Here is a 22,394-nt window from a genome sequence, read left to right as displayed (position 1 = left end):
GCACTCACTGTACTCCAGAAAACTAGGAAGAAGAGAGTTGCTTATCTTCTGTCTTTAGGTAAGCAGACAAACTGATTTCCTAAAAGATTAGAGTTTAATACATGAATCATTTTTCAAACTGAAGCATATGAAAAAGAGAAACTGATTAAAGGCATAAGAAAATATGCGTTTTTTGGGGCCAGGTGTGGTGGCACATGCCTGTAATACCAGCACTTCGGGAGGCCAAGGCGGGGGGATCACGAGATCAGGAGTTTGAGACCAGCCTGAACAACATGGTGAAACACTGTCTCTATTAAAAACACAAAAATTAGCTGGGCATGGTGGTGGGCGCCTGTAATCCCAGCTACGCAGGAGGTTTAGGCAGGAGAACTGCTTGAACCCGGGAGGTGGAGGTTACAGTGAGCAGAGATCGCACGCCACTGCACTCCAGCCTGGGTGACAGAGCGAGACTCAGTCTCCAAAAAAAAGGAAAATGTACGTTTTTTGGTGGTTTTGTGAGTCTCTGCAGATACAATAAGATGAGAATAACTCCCTAGGATTAATTTTCCAATGAAATGTCTGTATTGTGAAATTCTCTTTAGGATGATTTAATACCCACAAACTAGCAAAATTTTTCATAATGTGTGGTCAAAAACAATGTTTTGACCATAATGTTTATTACCTAATTATTATTTCATCATTTCATACAGAATAAAAAGGAAAACTGCCATTGTTGTATTTCCAAGATAAAAATATTATTTTGTTTTTCCTCTCTTTTTTTTGAGACAGGGTCTCGCTCCGTTGCCCAGGCTGGAGTACAGTGGCGCAATCTTGGGTCATTGTAGCCTTGACCTCCTAGGCTCAAGATATCCACCAACCTCAGCCTCCCGAGTAGCCTGGACTACAGGTGTATGTTGCCATGCCCAGCTAATTTTTGTATTTTTTGTAGAGATGGGATTTCCCCATGTTGCCCGGGCTGATCTCAAACTCCTGAATGGAAGCAATCCTCCCATGTTGGTTTCCCAAATTTTTCTCTTTTCTTTCACACAAGTTAAATTCTAAGATATCTATGAATGTATAGAAGACAACTATACAAAGTCCCATTTTTCTTCTTACCTGGCAAGCTTTCGCTATTATATCTGATGGTGTATCTTGTGAAAAGGCTGGTCTTAGAGCAGCTCCCACCTAGAAAGATAAATAAAGCATTTTATTTATTTTTTTTATTTTTTGAGACAGGGTCTTACTCTGTCACCCAGGCTGGAGTGCAGTGGTGCGATCTCGGCTCATTGCAACCTCTGCCTCTCAGGCTCAAGCGATTCTCCTGCCTCAACCTCCCAAGTAGCTGGGATTATAGGCGTGCACCACTACTGCCAGGCTAATTTTTGTGTTTTTAGTAGAGACAGGGTTTCACCATGTTGGCCTGGCTGGTCTTGAACACCTGACCCCAAATGATCCACCCGCCTCGGCCTACCAAAGTGCTGGGATTACAGGTGTGAGCCACCATGCCCTGCCCAAAGCATTTTATTTTTAAAGGTAAGTAGTAAACATAAAGCCTCTTGTGTGTTTGGAGATGAAAACACACAAAAACACTTCTATGTTCCTTTCCTTTTTATAACCTCTCCCTTATCTCTTTTCATTTATAATAAACTCAATCATATCTTTTTTCTTTTGCTTTCCAGGAGGTTATCATTATCAAATCTATATGAATCTTTTATCAAGTAGGCAATAATCTTGTTTTTCTTCTCTTGTTTTTGTTTCATAGTAAACAGGATTTTCTGACAAAGTCACGTTATCAGACATACCAAAAATTGCTGTTAAGATTTTTTTCTGTCTATAATTTTCTAAACCTACTTCTAACAGTATTTACCTTATGAGTGAATCTCATATCTGGATCAATTTATTTAAATAACTGAGTAGTACTAAAGATTCAAGGTCACTCAACGACCCTAGAGGTCATTTCACCTCAAAAGGAGATGCTTTAAAAAGCTGCTCAAAAATATTAATTTATGCATTTTTGCTATTAATAAGTAGAGGAATATGAGCTTTTGTTTTAAATAAGCCAACATCAGTCATAGATTCTTAGCTATATTAGATATAACAAGTGTAAGTTGAATACAGGAATAAGATGTAGTCAGCTCCTATGTTGAGATATTCTTCTCTTACCACAGAGATCCAGTTGGTCAGGTATATCAATAGTAGTTCGGAAATGAATCGAGACTCCCTCTCTATGACTAAAGACAGATGGTAACTGATCACAATATGTGAGCTAGTATTGGATTCTGTATTGGAAGAGAAAGAATACTATATGAAATAGGTTACTGGGTTGACTGACACAGCTGGAATATGATAGATTGTGTAAAAGTATATATCATTGTTGAATTTCTTGAGGTTACCTATTCTGTAGTCACAGAAGACAATGTTCTTGTCCTATGAAAGTACAGTCTAAAATGCTCAAGGTTTTGTAAAAGCACATGATTTAAATAATTTATTTTTAAATGGTTTAGGAAAAAATCTGTGTGTGTTGGGGGAAGAAAGAGAGAGAGAATCATTGTTAAAGCAAATGAGGCAAAATTAACAATTGACAAATATGAATATGGGGTGTAAGATAGTTTTTTTTGTACTATTCTTGCAGATTTTCTGTAAATTTGATACCATTCTTTTTTTTTTTTTTTTTTTTTTTTGAGATGGAGTCTTGCTCTCCCGTCCTGCAAGCTGGAGTGAAGTGGCACAATCTCAGCTCACTGCAACCTCCACCTGCCAGGTTCAAGCGATTCTCCTTCCTCAGCCTCCCAAGTAGCTGGGATTACAGGCCCGGCTAATTTTTGTATTTTTAGTAGACACAAGGTTTTGCCCTGTTGGCTAGGCTGGTCTCAAACTCCTGACCTCAGGTGATCCACCTGCCTTGGCCTCCCAAAGTGCTAGGATTACAGGCATGAGCCACCGCCCCCAGCAATAGCATTTCTTTCTTTCTTTTTTTTTTTTTTTTTTTTTTTGAGATGGAGTCTCACTCTGCTGCAGCCTCTGCCTCCCTTGTTCAAGCAATTCTCCTGCCTCAGCTTCCTGAGTAGCTGGGATTATAGGAGCCAGCCACCACGCCCAACTAATTTTTTTATTTTTAGTAGAGATGGGGTTTCACCATGCCGGCCAGGATGGTCTCCAGTTCCCAACCTCAGGCGATCTGCCCACCTTGACCTCCCAAAGTGCTGGGATTACAGGCATGAGCCACCACCCCCGGCTGGCGAGATCATTTCTAAATAAAAAGTTTAAAAAAACCCCATCATTCCAATAGGTTGGGTATTTGGGAGTAAACAATTGTATACAGGTTTTCTATAGCCAGTTGGGCTAGAAGCTCTAACTTCTTCACTTATACTTAACATGTAAAAACAACGGATTATACATTATTCACATTTTAAATTTTTTATATCTTTGAGCACAACTTTTAGATGAGGTATGGTGCACTGGAGCGAAGATTTTGCCATAATCACAGAAAAAAAAAAATCTGTTATTTCCTTGTTAACAAAATTTTTTTATCTTTCATATAATCCCCCACCGCTAGGATTAGTTTACTGTGCCTCATTTGAATAACATAAGTACAGGTACAAATCTCAGGAGCAACTAGATCCCTCTTTTGAATGAAATTAAAAAAAAAACAAAATCAGCCGGGCACGGTGCCTCACGCCTGTAATCTCAGCACTTTGGGAAGCCGAGGTGGGTGGGTCACGAGGTCAGGAGATCGAGACTATCCTGGCTAACATGGTGAAACCTCGTCTCTACTAAAAATACAAAAAAATTAGCCGGGCGTGGTGGTGGGTGCCTGTAGTCCCAGCTACTCAGGAGGCTGAGGCAGGAGAATGGCATGAACCTGGGAGGCAGAGCTTGCAGTGAGCCGAGATCGTGCCACTGCACTCCAGCCTAGGCGACACAGTATCTAATTCTTTCAGTAATACTTTTTTTTTTTTTTTTTGAGACGGAGTCTTGCTCTGTCACCCAGGCTGGAGTGCAGTGGTGTGCTCTCGGCTCACTGCAACCTCCGCCTCCAGGGTTCAAGCAACTCTCCTGCCTCAGCCTCGCGAGTAGCTGGGACCACAGGCGCCCGCCACCTCACCTGGCTAATTTTTTGTATTTTTAGTAGAGACGGGGTTTCACCGTGTTAGCCAGGATGGTCTCAATCTCCTGACCTCGTGATCTGCCTGCTTCGGCCTCCCAAAGTGCTGGGATTACAGGCGTGAGCCACCGTGCCCGGCCTCAGTAATACCTTTAACTGTTGTTATTGAGTTAATTTATCCTTCATTATAGAAGGGGCAACTGCTATCTATTTCTAAAAATGCTTATGAAGATTTGCCATATAAAAATAACGGCAGCAAATCCACAACACTCTTTTGAAGGTTCCTTTTATCTCTTAAAGGGCAGGGCTAAATATCTAAATACAAGACTGGAAAGCTGAGCTGGAATTTCTATTCTAGTTTTATCACTAATATGTTATCACAACTTAAAAATAGTGACAACAGTTTGACACTTATTTCATTTGTGGGGTGACTAAAACTAGGTAACAGACAATGGAGATAAAGAGACGCATTCTACAGAAATAAATAGACTGCAGTTCCAAATGCAGTCCTCCAGGAAGTCTGCACTTCTTCAGTTGTCTTTCAAAAGATCAATTTTAAGTTCTTAAATAAATAGAAAATCTCACATTAGCCTGATACTGCTCCAGTATCACATGACCTGGAAATTCTGGCTCAGGCACAGACGCAAACTTCTTGATAATGTCTTCAAGCGCCTGGAGCCCAGCCATTCGCAGCTGGTTGCTATGATCAGTTGCAGCCATGAATGCCATGCGAATGAGGTCAGAGAGATGAAGTACCAAGAGGTCATCTAAAAATAAAAATAGAATGCAAAAATGAAAACTTTTCCAAAAATAAGTGTAATAACATAAAACTATGAAATGAAATAAACTTTTGATAAAAAACACAATCCACATATTTCACAACTTTGAAAATAGCAAAGATATTATATTCTTTCAAGAATAGTGATATACAATACAGTAATGTTGATGATGTTATAGGACGTACAATGATATGTGATGCAAAATACTTTTAACTTAACTTTCCCAAAATGAGTTTCTAATTCTTTAAGAACAAAGGCTTGGCAGACTTTTTTGGTAAAGAACTAGATAGTTAATATTTTTGGCTTTATGAAAGAAAATAGAATCTTGGGACCCCAAACTCACTATGCCAAAGAGAAACTGAAGCTTGGGAACAGAGTCTCGCAATACTGCCTTCCTTTTGTTCCCAGGTAGCTGTAATTTCACAACTGTGTGTCATTGCCTCATTTTAAGCCAGGTTCCCACAATGATAGAAGGCCAAAAATCTTCCCAAATGGCCTCCTCTCACAAATTGCTCACCAGGAATCTTTCACAATACATACCCCCCGCCAACCCCCGCTAAGAACTAGCCCTAAAACCAAGTTTTGTTGAATCTCACCCTGACAATGTCAATTACCAGCTTATTTTCACAGGTATAGGACAATGACAAGATGAGAAATCATCCCTCTCTTTATGCTGAGGCCAATGCATAACTGAATTTTTCCTGTACTCCCCCTTTTCCCGTGTAAAATGTAGATTTACTGAGGCTAGGCAGGGCGAGGTGGCTCAGCCTGTAAACCTAGCACTTTGGGAGGCTGAGGTGGGTGGATAGCTTGAGCTCAAGAGTTCGAAACCAGTCTGGGCAACATGGTGAACTCCATCTCTACAAAACATACAAAAATTAGCTGGGCGTGGTGGCATGGACCTGTAGTCCCTGCTACTCATGGGGCTGAGGTAGGAGGATCCTTTGAAGCTGGGAGGTCAAGGCTGCAGTGAGCCAAGATCACGCAACTGCACTCCAGCCTGTGTGACAAAGTGAGACCCTGTCTCAAAAAAAAAAAAAGATTTACTGAGGCTAATCAGAGCCTCATAGGAATATAATAACCATCTGACTCACTGCTAACCCTCCCTTCCCTTTTTTTTTTTCCTTCCTGCTGTTCTTTCTTCTTTAAATAAGGAAGTTCCCAAAACCCCCTTTAGAAAAAACACAGGTCACAGATGCTCCTGTTAACCTGTGTTTTTTCCCAGGTGAGTCCTCAACCTTGGCTAATAAACCTCTACCAATTGGTATCTGCTTCAGTCACTTTTTGGTTCACACTTTGTAGGCTATATTACCTCTTTTTATCTTTTTTTATTTTTATTTTTTTTGAGATGGAGTATTGCTCCGTTGCCTAGGCTGGAGTGCAGTGGTGTGATCTTGGCTCACTGCAAACTCTGCCCCCAACGGGTTCAAGCGATTCTCCTGCCTCAGCCTCCCGAGTAGCTGGGATTACAGGTGCCCACCACCACGTCCAGCTAATTGTTGTATTTTTAGTAGAGACAGGGTTTCACCATGTTGCCCAGGCTGGTCTCAAACTCCTGACCTTATGATTCACCCACCTCGGCCTCCCAAAGTGCTGGGATAACAGGCGTGGGCCATCATGCCTGGCCTCAGGCTATATTATCTCCATTGCAACTACTCAACTCCACTGTTACAGTGCAAAAGCAGCCACAGACAATATGTATAGAAATGAGTGTGCTGTGCTCCAATAAAACTTTATTTACAAAAAAGGCTGTAGGTTGGATTTGGACTGTAGGCTTAGTCTGCCAATCTCTACTTTAGAAAAACTCTTGTCAGGAAACTTAAATCTACAAAATAAGAAGGAAAAGACTTTTATAAGAATAAGATGTAGAAAAGGGAAATGTTTTTCCTTTTAACCCTACAGCAAAAGTTGTCCTGGATCTGTATGAACAAAGTTTAAAAGCAAGTCTCAAAATAATTAAAATGATACCAAGTAATTTAACTACATCCCAGGACAAAGTCCGAAATTATTTTGGAATACGCCAAAATCCAGCACTAATATCATAAAATTTACAATGTCTGACATCTAATAAAAAATTACCAAGAATGCAAAGAAGTAGGGAAATGTCTCACAACAAAGAGAGAAAGAGAAAAAAAAATCAGTGAATAGAAACACGTCTAGAAACGAAAAAGATAAGACAATTAGACAGGGAACTTTACATAGCTGTTATCAATATGTTTCCTACGTTGAAAGAAGGAAAAGAAAAGCACAAAAATAATGAAGGGAGAAATCAAAGGTAGAAAAAATCACAAAGGGGAATTTAGAGATATAAAGTAAAATATCTGAAATGAAAACTACACTGGATAAAATTAATAGAGATTAAATACTAAAGATCAGTGAACTTAAAAGACATAGCAACACAAATTATCTGAAGAAATTATTAAGCTCAAGGTCTATAAAGCTCTTCAGGAGGCTTCAAAACCCACAAAGTCTTTTTGAAGCAGTGACAATTCTATGGCTCAGCCTGATTCCCAAACAGTTCCTATTTAAACAAGTTTTTGTTGTTATTGTTGTCATCAAAGTTACAAGATGTGTACCTTCAAATTTTCTCATGTGCCTACCAAAAAAACTAATTTTAGAATCTTGAGTTTAAAAAGAATATCTGGCCAGGTGCACCAACTCATGTTTGCAATCCCAGAACTTTGGGAGGCCAAGGCAGGCAGATCAGTTGAGGCCAGGAGTTTGAGACCAGCCTGGCCAACATGGTGAAACCTCATCTCTACTAAAAATACAAAAATTAGCTGGGCATGGTGATGGGTGCCTGTAATCCCAGCTGCTCGGGAGGCTGAGGCAGGAGAATTGCTTGAACCCAGGAGGCTGAGGCTGCAGTGAGCCGAGATCACACCACTGCACTCTACCTTGGGCAACAGAGCGAGACTCTGTCTCAGAAAAAAATAAATAAATAAAATAAAAATAAAAAGAATATCTGTTGCTTTGTGGGTGGGAGGCAAGCAGAGAAGGCAAAACATTTGGCTAGAAGCCTGCAGTGCTTCCTCACCTATAGGAAGCAAAAACACACCACCAGTAAAAACAAGGTTTTGAACTAAGCATGTTGAAGAGATATCTGCACTCTCATGTTTACTCCAGGACTATTCACAATAACCAAGATATGGAACAAATCTAAGTGTCTATCAATTGATAAAGAAAATGTGGTATAAATACACAATGGAATACTATTCAGCCATATAAAAGAATAAAGTTCTATTAATTGAGACAACATGGACGAACTTGGAGGCATTAGGTTAAGTGAAATACATCAGGCACAGAAAAATACCACATGATGTCACTCATGTGAAATCTAAAAAAGTTAATCTAACAGAAGTAGAGAGTAGAATGGTGGTTACCAGAGGTTGGATGGTTAAGGGTAAGATGGGGATGTGTTGGTCAAAGTATATGGAATTACAGTTAAATAGAAGGAATAAGTGTAAGAGATCTACTCTATAGCACGGTGACTATAGTTAATGACAATACACTGTATTCTTGAAAAATGCAAAGATGGTAGATGTTAAGTGGTCTCACACAAAAATGATAACTAGGTGAGGTAATGCATTTGTTAATTTGCTAGATTTAACTATTCTACAATATATACATACTTCAAAACATCTTGCTGTACATGATATATATATTTTTAAGTCAATTAAAAAATTTCGCCCATCTGATAAGCTAAAAAAGTTAAGGCAGCAATTATTATATGTATTTTACTACAACAAAAAATTGAGAAACAAACAAGAATGAGGTATAGTAAACTATTGCCAAAATTCGGGAGAAAATTCTCAAGGCAGTAGAAGTAGATTAAAATGGGTCTACTTAGATTATGCCAACCTAAAAGTAAATAAAAAGACCTATTATTCCTCCTGCACTCTATCACCTAATTTACAAAGTCTAGGACTATATCAATCTACCAAACCAAAATCTAGGCAACTGTTTCTGGAACGAGAGCGCCACTTTCCCCAACAACCAGAGTGCTGCTGCTTCTCTGCCCATCTGTATGTCTACCCTTCCTCAAGGTAAGGCAAGACCTCCATCTTTTTTCTAAATCCTAGGAAATGAACACTTGAAAAGGTGGAATGAGAAGGGGACTGAGCAAAAACTTCAAAGTGGAAAGATAATTTGGGGGTTTATTATATTCGGGGAGTAGTAATTCCCTACAACTAAAGCACAGGAGATAGGAAGATGAAGAGATGAAGATGATAGAGGAGAGCGTGAATAGCACATTTATTGGGTCTATACTTTTTCATATACTCTGCCATGACTGTTCAGAATCAGAATGGCAGGCGGTGATGTTAGAAAGCATCCTGTTAGAAAGGATCCAGAGCAAAATATGCCAGACACTGGAATCTAGGTGGGAGCTGTTACAACAGCTTACCATCCAACTACAGATGGGAAATACATGAACAACAGAGAACACGGGCAATCCACCCCCAAACTGAGAGAAAATTCCAAATATGGAGAGTACTCTTCTCTTTCAAGAATATATAAACAATTAAGTTTATTAAAGAAAAATGCAACCAGGGAAAAGAACAATTTTGAAGATTCAGAGAAATGGCTAATCTCTGGAAACAATTTTCTAAAAAAACCAGAAGAAAATTAAAAAAAAAATCACGCGGCATCCTCAATAGGATGAAAAGAATCATGGCTGCTATGCTATAAAAACAGAAAACCTTAGAGAGTAAAAAGGATATGATACAATGGAGGTCGGAGAAACACAGACAAATTACAGGAAAATTAAAAAAATTAAAGCAGACTTAAGATTATTAATGAAGGCAGAAAAAAGCAAACATCAATGTATAAAGAAAAAACCTGTGAGGATCTCTGAGCACTAAGGTAAAAAGGACAAGATACAATGAGGAAGAAAAACAAGTTAAGAACTACAAAGAAAGAAAAGCCAACCTAAGGATTTTCACTACTCCCTAAATGTAGTATGCACACTTATGATTCCATGGCTTTACAAATTCTCTTACTTCCTCTGATTCTTTTTATTTTATTTATTTATGAAAAAGCAATCAGCTTTTTCATGTTGAACCCCTCCGCTTCTAATAAACCAGTGTGGTAGACAGAATATTGGTGCCCCGGCCAGGCGTGGTGGCTCAAGCCTGTAATCCTAGCACTTTAGGAGGCTGAGGTGGGCGGATCACAAAGTCAGGAGTTCGAGACCATCCTGGCCAACATAGTGAAACCCTGTCTCTACTAAAAATACAAAAAAATTAGCAGGGCCTGGTGGCGGGCGCCTGTAGTCCCAGCTACTTGGGAGGCTGAGGCAGGAGAATAGCGTGAACCCGGGAGGCAGAGCTTGCAGTGAGCTGAGATGGTGCCACTGCACTCCAGCCTGGGGGACAGAGCCAGACTCTGATTCAAAAAAAAAAGAATATTGGTGCCCCCAAATCTCTACCCCTTATCCCTAGAACCTGTGAATATGTTACCTTGCAGGGCAAAAGGGACTTTGCAGATGTGATTAAGGTTATAGAGTCTAAAACATGGAGACTGGCCTAAATTATCAAGGCAGACCCAATCTAATCACATGAGTCCTTAAAAGCAGAGCACCTTTCCTGGCTGCAGTCAGAGACATGTGACTACTGAAGAAGCATCAGAAAGATTTAACGCTGCTGGCTTTGAAGAGACAGAAAGGGAGCCGTGAGCCAAGGAGTGCAGGCAGCATATACAAGCTGGAAAGAAAAGGAAAGGGATGCCCCCTAGAGCCTCCAGAAAGGAACACAGCCCTGCCCATGCCTTGATGGTAGCCCAGTGAGACTCTTGTTGGACTTCTGACCTACAGAATTGTAAGATGATAAACTTGTGTGATTTTAAACCAAGTTTGTGGGCATTTGTTATAGCAGCAATGGAAAACTAATGCCACCAGTCTCTTCTAACCCTTTCTCTGCCTTTAAAACTAATCTTCAAAATAACCTCTTCTGTGACATCTTCCCTGGCTTTATAGGAAATGAATACTATGCTTTTTAATGTTCTCAAAGTACTTTAACATACTACTATTGGGACATGCCATAACAATTAGACTGAGAAGTCTGTCTTTCTGTCTTCTAGGCTATAAGTTCTTCCAGGGTATGGACTATGTTTTTTTCTTCTACGTATCCCTACTGTATACCAAAAAACAGGATGCAGTAAATATTTGCTGAATAATGACATGAACAAAAACACTGTGTTCATGATGCATTGTGCTTTGCTGATACCCTATATTCAGAGTCTCATTTTATACATGTTGTACTACTGTTTTACACTTTGTATGTTTTTGAGACAGTCTTGCTCTGTCGCTCAGGCTGGAGTACGGTGGCGTGATCTCAGCTCACTGCTACCTCCGCCTCCCGGGTTCAAGCGATTCTCCTGACTCAGCCTCCCAAGTAGCTGGGACTACAGGCATGTGCCAGGATGCTCACTAATTTTTTGAATTTTTAGTAGAGACGGGGTTTCAGTATGTTGGCCAGGCTGGTTTCGAACTCCTGACCTCAAGTGATCCACCCACCTCAGCCTCCCAAAGTGCTGGGATGTAATTACAGGCATGAGCCACCGCACCCAGCCTGTCTGTTTTAAAAATATGTATGTGAGCTCTGCTGCTTCTTATACACAATGAAATAACCCAAAAGGCATTTTCAATTCATAGATGTCAATACTGTTAACACACACAATTTGTCTTCAGATATTTAAAAAATGACCTGGTGATGAAGAGACAGCAAACTATAGGATAAGGAATCTGTTACTCTATCACCTCTCAATTTCTCTGGGTCTTTTCAACTATGAAATGAAAGTACTGGGTCTGATGGTCTCTTTGTAAATTCCCTGTAGTATCAGATTCAGGGGATACATGGTATAAAAAGTTTACAAAAGATAAAAAATAATGAGATAAAAATTGTTTCCATAATAAACAGTTTTCACCTTTTCAAAAATACCTAATAGCACTTCTGAAATTTGAGAGTTTGAAATCTACCAGGGCATTCATGAATTCTGATACTCTCCATGGCTGGGGACGGCAAAGCTCACTTTATTTATATGCCTTAAAATTTTACCATTTCCTTTCCGCTGAAATGCTAAAATCCAGGACAATGTACTGAGAAAACCTAAGTAACTGCCATCATTATCCTTTGGGCAAATGATTAAATAGACAGACGCACAGATCAATCTATCTTGTGGACCACCTTCTTCAACTTATCTTCCCAACAGGAATCAGAAGATGAATAGTATGCAGAGGGGACAGAAAACTAAGATGAAAGGCAAGAGAACTCACAATAAATAAATGGCATATTCTAAAGCACACTATATCCATCGCAGTAAAATATCTCGTAGCAGTAAAATATCTCAAGCTGTAAAAATGCTTTGGGGAAAAGAAGTACTGATTTTAAATTTACTTGTAGGGTTTCGAAGTTTAGCAGAACGTGCCAAGGCAAGATCAAAGTGAGCCTGGTCTGCATTCTCACACAAATTGATGATTCGACACAGGCAATCAGCAGCAAATACTCGAGTGGCCCAGCGAGGGGCCACAAAGGGCTTTGATTTATCTTCTTCACCTAACGTGGTAAACATGGTATCATCATCCATCTCATCTTTCTTTTCAGCTTCTTCATCTTTTCCACTACTTAAGAGAGTTGCAGTACTCATATCTGTAACAAGAATAAGGAATATTATAACAACCTCATATAAGCAAAAATGATCCTTTAAAAAGTTACTAATATTAAAAATTCTTTAATTTTAAAAAAAGACTAAATTCTTACTTGCTGGAAAACAGTAAAACTAGCAGAATTTTTTTTTAAACAATCAAAAGCCAACGAAAAGATAACATAAATATGTAAACTACATTTACATATTTCAATAGTTTTACATACTATGTCATACTCTAGAGTAACTTGGGATTTTTATACATGAAAATTTAGTTTGAACTTCCAAAAAATTTTGAAATACATTTTCCCAACAATATAAAAAAGCTCATTTGTTTATAACATAATTTAGCTTTCAACATTTTGACAGGGATTTGTAGATCAAAAGTTATTACTTTTAAATATAAGCTCAAATTTACATGTATGTATCTTTACACATATATCTATATGTATATATCAGAAGTAAAACAATTTCCATTATTTTAAGAATGCACATTAAATACTTACCACTAGAAGCTGCCAGGACATCTTTACAAAGCATTAGCCAATGAGAAAGTTTTTCTACTGCCAGCGAAGAAAGCATATGTCCCAAAGTGTCATGAATATCAGAACATAATTTTCTATCTGTCTCCCGGTCTAGCATTCCAAAAAGAAGTCCCTCAAGACCAGTTTCTGTTATATTTACACCTTGGTGCCGGCAATGGATATCACTTCGAGAACTAACTCCAGGTGCAAAAGGATTGACATCTGAAAGGTAATTTTTACAAATAAATTTGTATGGGATTTTGGTGTACGCTATAGGTAACAATAATGATAAAGACCAAGTCTTACATATAAATTCACAACAGCCACAAAACCAGCTAGCTATATACAATTTAACTATGGCCTCTAGTTTACATATCTTTGGGATTATAATTTAATATGGCAATTAGAGTAAAACCTTGAACTGTAAAACTGATTATTCTGAGATATTGTAAACAAATCTCAGGGAATGCTCAATAAATATTTGATTCTAGTGTGGGACAGAGATACACTGCTAAATATATTTAACAAACTAAAAAACTTGTATTTGTTAGAAGAATAAATTGAAACTTATTCAGTCTCATAGTTCAGATTTTAAAATTTTTATAAAGCCAGAACACAAACTCTAAGTGCATTGTATCCTAAGAGTTCATTTAAAAATTGGGAAAATCCAAGGCTGGGCGCAGTGGCTTACGCCTGTAATCCCAGCACTTTGGGAGGCTGAGGTGGGTGGATCACCTGAGATCAGGAGTTCGAGACCAGCCTGGCCAACATGGCGAAACCCCGTCTCTACTAAAAATACAAAAATTAGCTGGGCATGGTGGCGGGTGTCTGTAATCCCAGCTACTCAGAAGGCTGAGGCAGGAGAATCACTTGAACCCAGGAGGCGGATGTTGCAGTGAGCCGAGATTGTGCCACCGCACTCCAGCCTGGACCACAAGAGTGAAACTCCATCAGGCACGGTGGCTCACGCCTGTAATCCCAGCACGTTGGGAGGCCGAGGCGGGAGGTTCACAAGGTCAGGAGTTCAAGACCAGCCTGGCCAAGATGGTGAAATCCTGCCTCTACTAAAAATACAAAAATTAGCCAGGTGCAGTGGCAGGTGCCTGTAATTCGAGCCACTGGGGAGGCTGAGGCAGGAGAATCGCTTGAACCTGGGAGGCGGAGGTTGCGGTGAGCCGAGATCATGCCACTGCACTCCAGCCTGGGTAACAGAGACTCTGTCTCAAAAAAAAAAAAAACAAATAAATAAATAAAAATTGGGAAAATCCAAAGAGTAACAACAACCAAAAAGTAATGTTGTCATGAAATTGTGGTTAAATTTCTTGCTTCATCGGAAAATCTTTGCGTTCTTGTAAACAGCAGTAGTATATAACTGGTGGCTTTAAGAATGAATATTATTATGCCCTCTGAAGTCTAGAGCCCACTGAACCCTGAAGGGAGTAAGATAGAGGAATGGAGTTGAAAGGTAACTTTTTGTTGTGTCACCCCAAATACAGAATAAGGCGAGGTTTGAAGAAAATAGCCATAGTGAGTGAAATTCTAAAACAATAGAAAAAGTTAAATGAAAGGGTTCCTAGAAAAGAGAACATTAGGAAGAGATTAGGCACAGAGACTTTTTTTTCACTTAGCAGTAGATAGTGAATATTTTCCCATTTCAGTAATTATACTTCTATAGTATGAATGTTAACGGCTATGCAGCAAACCAATAAATTAAGGGAAAATTAATTGATTAATCACTGAGGACAAATTCCTTAAAAGAAAATTAATTGATTAGAGGACAAATTCCTTAAGAGGGAATTTCTAGGTCAAAGGGTAAGCACATTTTGAAAACTTCAAGGACATAGTGCCAAAAAACCCTCCAGAAAATGTGCATGACTCTACATTTCTAACTGTAGTACAAGAAATATCTATTCCTACTTTTCCCAACACTGGTTATAATTATTATTTTTAATCTTGATCAGTTTTATAGAAGAAAAATGCTATTTTATGATTATAGTAACTTGCAATTGTTAAATCACTGGGGGTTAAAGATATTTGTTATTTCTTCTTTATAAAATGTGCTCTAGTGGTTTTTACAAGGTGCAAAAACGAATTAACATTGCAGGCCTGAGACTACCTTAGTAAGACTTAATTGCAAGGTTAGCCCTTGGCTAGCATCTGGGAATTGGGTTTCTAGAGGTTTCCCACCATTAATTCCCTGATAAAAGTGGCTCGCTGTACCTAAACTGTAGCTTCTGCTGAACATCTGCTTTCCTTCTGAGTCCGAACTTTTGGTATGTGCCAGGCAGGCAATGCCTATGGGATCAGCCCCCAATAAAAACATTGGGCATTAAGTCTTTAATAAGCTTCTCTGCGAGAATACATTACACGCATGCTGTCATAATCCATTGCTGGGTTGCAATCTCTATGACTACATGGGGACAGGGTTCTGGAGAGCTTGTGCCTGGTTTCCTCTAACTTCATGCTACACACCTTTTCTTCCTTTTGTCATAATAAACACAGCCAGGAAAATGCCTATACACTGGGTCCACCCAGGAAATCATCAAACCCAGGGGTGATCCTGGGGACTCCAAATATACTCATTTGTAAAAGCTTTAGACACTTTTATATTTTATTAAATACAGACGTTAGTAAATAAAATTAGTTAATAAAAATATATTTTGTAAATATTTTTCCCTATCTTAGCTGTCTTTCTGTTTTTCTTTTCTTTTCTTTTTTTTTTTTTTTTAAAGAGACAGGATCTCACTATGTTGCCCAGGTTGGACTTGAACTCCTGGGCTCAAGTGATCTGTCTCAGTCTTCCAAGTAGTCTCAATTTTGTTTATGGCAACTGACATGTAGAAGTTCTGAAAATTTATATGTATTCAGAAGAGTTCTGTAACTACTTTTGGTGATGTTTTCTCTCCAAAAAACAGTAATGTCTACTGTTAGATTTTTATAATAAACTTCTTAAATATTCTACAATACTGTATGTCTGTTAATAAAGTTCTTATGCTATGCTAAAATTGAAGTTATTCTTGTATCTTGCTTCTTTGTATCCAAGCAGCTTCTAGGCATTAGAAAACTTTTATAAGTAAAAATTTTCCCTCATAATAGGGGAAATATCTCTGTCAATTAAACTCTTAAAAAGTTTCCAAACCACCTACACTTAGGTATCAGAAGACCAGCTAGGAATTTAAGCTATACCTAAAACCCTCCAGAAAAGCAGAAAGAACTAAAGGAAGCAAAGATCAACCTTTTGCTACCAAACATCTACTAACATTTCACAGTTTTATTGGCTACTTTGGTCTTACCTTCTTAGAGGAAAAATTACATCACAAGAGGCTAACTACCATCCAGAACTGGAAACCTTCAAGTGCCCCTAAAACATCCTCAAGAAATGGCAGAAATATTCTGATACTAAATATTGTTCAGTTTTTTAAAGCTGCAAATAATTTTTTTCTAAATCCAGTTATTCACACCCACCTTTTTACTTATTTATTTACTTACTTCCTTACTTTAGGAGACATGGTCTTACTCAACCACCCAGATTGGAGCACAGCAGCATGACCATAGCTCACTGTAACCTTGAACCCTTGGGCTCAAGTGATCCTCCCACCTCAGCCTCTTGAGTAGCTAGGACTACAGGTACACAACACTATGCCCAACTTGCAAACATTTTTAAAAAGCAAAAATGCAAATTATCAAGAAAACCAAATTGGAATTTTAAAAGTGGTAATGGTTTTATTTCAAAGAATAAGACATCTGGCCACATTTCAACACAAAAATGTTGTTTGATAATAGTACTTATTTGAAATGTGAAAGTATTTAAACATAAAATAATATTGACCAATAATATAACTTACTGGCACTACTGCTCTCTTTGTCCCCCGCATTTTTTGCCAGGCTCATGGCATATTCACATACTTCCGCTGCTTCTCTTTGTGCAAGTTGCCGAAGACATGCCACAGCTGCTCGTCGAAGTAACAAATGGGAACTACATAAGTGAACCTGTAAATCATAACAATGTTAGGCAATTTCTTTTTAAAAAGCTGTAATTCTTTAATTTTATTTGCCTAATGAATATATATATATAAAATATATATTATATTATATATATAATGTGTATATATATATATATATATATATATATATATATATATATATAATGTGTATATATATATTTTTTGAGACAGAGTTTTGCTCTTGTTGCCCAGGCTGGAGAACAGTGGCATGATCTCACTGCAACCTCCACCTTCTGGTTTCAAGCGATTCTCTTGCCTCAGCCTCCCAAGTAGCTGGGATTACAGGTGTCTGCCACCACACGGGGCTAATTTTTGTATTTTTAGTAGAGTCGGGTTTTCACCACATTGGCCAGCTGGTTTCAAACTCCTGACCTCATGATCCGCCCACCTCAGCCTCCCAAAGTGCTGGCATTACAGGCATGAGCCACTGTGCCTGGCCCTAATGAATATATATTAACATCTTACTTCTGAAGATGCTCTTCATTTAACAACCTTAGTTGTTTAAAATATAGTCAAATGATGGCATTCTGACAAAATACTACTACTAATAAAATATACAAAAAATATGTTAGTAGCCAAAATAACTGTCCCAAGATCTGTGCTCTAAAGCTCACGCAATATACTTAAATGAAAAATCCAGAAGGACCTTCTGCACATCTTATTTTACATTTACACATGGTCCTACTCAACTTTGTCATCTAAATTTTTTAAGTATATAGAGATCAAATGTAGTGAATGAAAAGTTAGGGGGCAGAGCACACCATAATATTTGAAAGCAAAGGAGGTTATTTATTAAAGTGAAAAAAACAAATCAAGCAAACATAATCACCTGAAAAAATTGCAAAATGGGGCCTTTTGCCACAGACTTTTTTTCGTCTGCAAGGTCCCTGAATATAGTACACTCTAAAACATAAAAGTGTAAGATGCAACATGGCATAAAAGTTAAGAACTCAGGCACAGCTACCAGACTGGGTTTGAATACTGGCTCTGTCACTTATTCCTGTGACACCTTACACAAGTTACTTAGCCCCTCTGTGCCTTGATTTGCCCACATGTAAGGTGGGAATATTAACTCTTCACAGGAATATGGTGTAAATAAGTAAAATGCTTACAATCCTGGCTGGCACATGGTAACTGCTCAATAAATGTAAGCTATTATAATTATTAGTACAAATCTGACTCACGAAGGAAATATTAAATTATGTTCCATGTGCTGCTTTTTAAGCAAGGAAGTAATCTTTTAGAAAGAATCCCAGACACAAATGATGGGGATGGAGAAGAACACATGTATGGAATACACCTTCCCTTCATAATGCCAGATAGCATATTTTTAGGCTATTAATATAGCATTTATAACTCAAGATATACTTGCATAAAATTCATAGCCTATGAAATTTATACCAAGCATTAATAAAATAAACTATAACTGAGGAGAAATAACTCTGACAGATTTTTATCAACAAAATAGTTTGGTTATTTGTTGTTGTTTTTTTTTTTTTTTTTTGAGATGGAGTCTCACTCTGTTACCCAGGCTGGAGTGCAGTGGCACGATCTCGGCTCACTGCAAGCTCCACTCTCGGGTTCACGTCATTCTCCTGCCTCAGCCTCCCAAGTAGCTGGAACTACAGGCGCCCGCCACCACATCCGGCTAATTTTTTGTATTTTTAGTAGAGATGGGGTTTCACTGCGTTAGTCAGGATGGTCTCGATCTCCTGAACTCGTGATCTGCCTGCCTCGGCCTCCCAAAGTGCTGGGATTACAGGCGTGAGCCACCGCATCCAGCTGTTTGTTTTTAAGACATCGCCCAGGCTGGTGTGCAGTGGCACAATCATAGCTTACTGCGGCCTCAACCTCTCAGGCTCAAGTGATCCTCTCGCCTCATTTTTTGTTTTTTTTATAGAGACAAGGTCTCATTATATTGCCCAGGCTGGTGTCAAACTCCTGCACTCAAGTGATCTGCCTTGCTCCCAAAGCACTAGGATTACAGGTGTAAGCCACTGCACCCAGCCAACAAAGTATTTTATTCATTCCTCTTCCTGAAAATAAAGACATTTTGGAACTTTCAAAAACTCCATAATTAATTAGAAAGCTCAAGCATGGTCATATCAAATGGGAAGAACAAGTCACTTAGTCTCTTGAAGTTTCTGCCTTTTTATTTTTACAGTGGGGACAATATCCAACCCACCCATCTTACACAACTGCTGTAAGAATCAAATGATAAAACATATGTGGAGAACATCACAACATTTTAATTTAGTAACAATTACAGAGAATTGTAGCTAAGAAAATACATTCAACAAATGGTGACTGGCAAAGCCTAAGTGAAAGAAACAAAACACTTCACGAAGTGTTTTCAAAAACTCCACTGCAGTTATTCTCAGGTGTACTTTTCCTTTTCATTTTAACATCTGTGATATTAGAGTTGTAAAGTACAATCAATGGTATCTTTAATCCCTGTATTTATTGAAAAGATAATCCTATCCACACTGAACTGTAGTGGTACCATGTGCCACAGTCGTAAGTTATATGACTGTGTGTGGATCCAATTCTGGACACTCCATTGTGTTCCATTTGTCTACTTGTGTATCCTTGCAATATTACCCTGTCTTTCTTACTGGAGCTTATGGTAAATCTTGATAGTAAGTATAGTAAATCTTCCAACTTCATTGATCTTTACAAGCACTTTGCATTTCCCTATTAAGTTTAGAATCAGCTTGTCAATTTTTCCAAACACACCACTCTTCTATTCCATTTAGCTTCTGTGAACAACACAACCTCTGTTTCTTCTTTAATCTCTCTTAACTGCTTCTACATATTTCTGGCTGACTCCTTTCTTCTTTTCTAAAATTTTTAAGTTGGGTTCCTCAATCATGACCCTCTCCTTGGTGATCTCATCTACTCCTATGTCTCTGTTTTCCATATAAATGTGTATGCCTCTCAAATTTACCTCTTTAACCAGACCTCTCTTTTCTGAGCTCCAGGCCCATATAACTAACTATCCACGTGTCTAAAACTGAATTAATGATATCCACTCTTCCCAACCCTCCTCCTCCAATGTTGCCAATCTCAGGGAATTACATTACTATACTCAAGTCAAAAACGTAGGCCACATCCTTCTAACCCTCTTCTCCAACTATGCCCCACTAAGAGCCAATTAATGAACAAATCCTTGATCCTAAATATTATTCAAATCCATTGATTTCTCCCCATTCTCTTACTACTTAGAGCAAATCACTATCATCTTCTTCCGAGAATACCATAATTCTTACCCTGTAGAGTCCACTCTCTATCATCTAGCAAGAACAAAATGTAAAAAGTGCAAATCTGATTATGTCACTCCCCTGCAGAGAACACCTTCTAATGGTTTCCCACTGCTTGTAGAATAAAGTCCAAAGGTTTTATGTATGTAGAAAGTCTGCGTGATATGTCACCTGGTTAGTTGTCCAGTCTCATCATTTCCTCTAGGTCCCACGTCTCCGTCTTCTCTCTCAGCCTTAACCACACTAACTAATTGGCTCTTTAAATGTATGACAGCCCTTCCCAGTTTAGGGCCTTGCACATATTTTTCTTCCTGTCTAAAAGTAAATGCTGTCTACTTCAATATCATGCCCTTTGTAAACTAATTGCTATGTATTCTGCAAATCACACCTTAAATACCATTTTTTTTTTTTGAGACAGAGTTTCGCTTTTCTTGCCCAGGTTGGAGTGCAGTGGTGCAATCTTGGCTCACTATAACCTCCACCTCCTGGGTTCAAGTGGTTCTCCTGCTTCAGCCTCCCGAGTAGCTGAGATTATAGGCGCCTGCCACCACCCCGGACCAATTTTTGTATTTTTAGTACAGACGAGGTTTGACCACGTTGCCCAGGCTGGTCTCGAACTCCTGACCTCAGGTGATCCACCCGCCTTGGCCTCCCAAAGTGCTGGTATTACAGGCATGAGCCACTGCGTCTGACCTTAAATACCATTTTTTAATGAAAATCTTTTCTGAATGTCAGGATTATGATAGGCCTCCTGCTATATGCTCTCTTCCAGGCTTTTATAGTACTTATTTATAAATAATATTTTTCCATTTTCCTTTGTAAACTATAAACTTTACTATGACAGAGGCTTGATCTTGTCTCACCCACAAATATATCTCCAGTAGGTTGCAAGGTTCCTGACATATAACAGGCTATCAGTAAGTATTTGATGAATGAATAAATTAACAATTATAATGATAGCAACAGATACTCAGAAGTATCAATCAAGCTTTAGGAAATAAAATTCCAAGTAGGAAAAACTAAAAATGTGATATATATATATATTTTGGAGATGGAGTCTTGCTCTGTCACCCAGGCTGGAGTGCAGTCATGTGATCTCGGCTCACTGCAACCTCCGCCTCCTGGGTTCATGCAATTCTCCTGCCTTAGCCTCCCGAATAGCTGGGACTACAGGTGCATGCCACCACACCCGGCTAATTTTGTATTTTTAGTATAGACGGAGTTTCACCATATTGGCCAGGCTAGTCTTGATCTCCTGACCTCGTGATCTGCCCACCTCAGCCTCCCAAAGTGCTGGGATTACAGGTGTAAGCCACAGCACCTGGCCCAAATGTGATATATTCTTAGCGAGGAAATAAACAGTTCATCAAGATATTTCTTACAAGGTAAGAGAGAAAATCAGTGAATAAAATGAATCGTCATAAAATGACAACTGAAGTTCAAAAAACAAACAAAAGATCTAGTATTTGATATCATAAAAGGGTGACTATAGTCAATAATAATTTTAATTGTACATTTTAAAATAACTATGGATTATTTATAATACAAATAAATAATAAATGCTTGAGGTGATGGATACCACATTCACTCTGATGTGATTATTATACACTGTAGGCTTGCATCAAAATACCCCAAGTACCCCATTAAATGTATATACCTAGTATGTACCCATAAAAATTTTTTTAAATGTAAAATAAAATACAACTTAAAAATCAATGAATGAAATAGCGCTATACTTACACAAAGGCTAGGAACAAGGCTAGATAGATTGACATGTCGTGGTGCAAACATGTGAAGCTGCTGAAGGCAAGATATGGCAGCTGCCTGAACAAGAGAATCTGAATGGTCCTGTGTTATTGCACAACCCACCAAACAAGAGGAACGAATTGTAGAAGTTGTTGCTCCATTCCCTGGTGCAAAATGAAAGAAAATATAAAATACAATTATTTTATTAGTACCACCAAAAATATTCCTAGTAAACAATTATCCTCTAAATAACCATTCTATCCAATTATTATTCAGGTTTTTTGTTGTTGTTGTTGTTTTTGAGGTGGAGTCTCACTCTGTCGCCCAGGCTAGAGTGCAGTGGCGCGATCTCGGCT

The 22,394-nt window shown here is 38.5% G+C and overlaps 1 protein-coding gene across 8 annotated transcripts in view; it reads right to left on the bottom strand.

Annotated features, from left to right (window-relative positions):
• The window catches only part of HEATR5B (HEAT repeat containing 5B), a 105,571-nt gene that overhangs the window by 36,637 nt on the left and 46,540 nt on the right, over window positions 1–22,394 (bottom strand). For all 8 annotated transcript variants that reach the window (XR_004027103.1, XM_003262733.3, XM_030800700.1 and 5 more), the window contains 6 exons: window positions 22,033–22,202; window positions 16,874–17,018; window positions 13,011–13,250; window positions 12,258–12,509; window positions 4,670–4,851; window positions 1,096–1,164 (listed from right to left, as the gene is read on the bottom strand). Coding sequence is in view for 7 of the 8 variants with exons in the window: in XM_003262733.3 (XP_003262781.1) it covers window positions 1,096–1,164; window positions 4,670–4,851; window positions 12,258–12,509; window positions 13,011–13,250; window positions 16,874–17,018; window positions 22,033–22,202 (1,058 nt within the window). In the remaining variant the exon portion in view is untranslated. The remainder of the gene's footprint in view (window positions 1–1,095; window positions 1,165–4,669; window positions 4,852–12,257; window positions 12,510–13,010; window positions 13,251–16,873; window positions 17,019–22,032; window positions 22,203–22,394) is intronic.

Source organism: Nomascus leucogenys, chromosome 19 (assembly GCF_006542625.1).
Source record: "Nomascus leucogenys isolate Asia chromosome 19, Asia_NLE_v1, whole genome shotgun sequence".
In the NCBI taxonomy this organism is placed as follows: domain Eukaryota; kingdom Metazoa; phylum Chordata; class Mammalia; order Primates; family Hylobatidae; genus Nomascus; species Nomascus leucogenys.
Note: the sequence above shows the minus strand (reverse complement) of the source record. Positions and strands in the feature narration are given on the sequence as shown.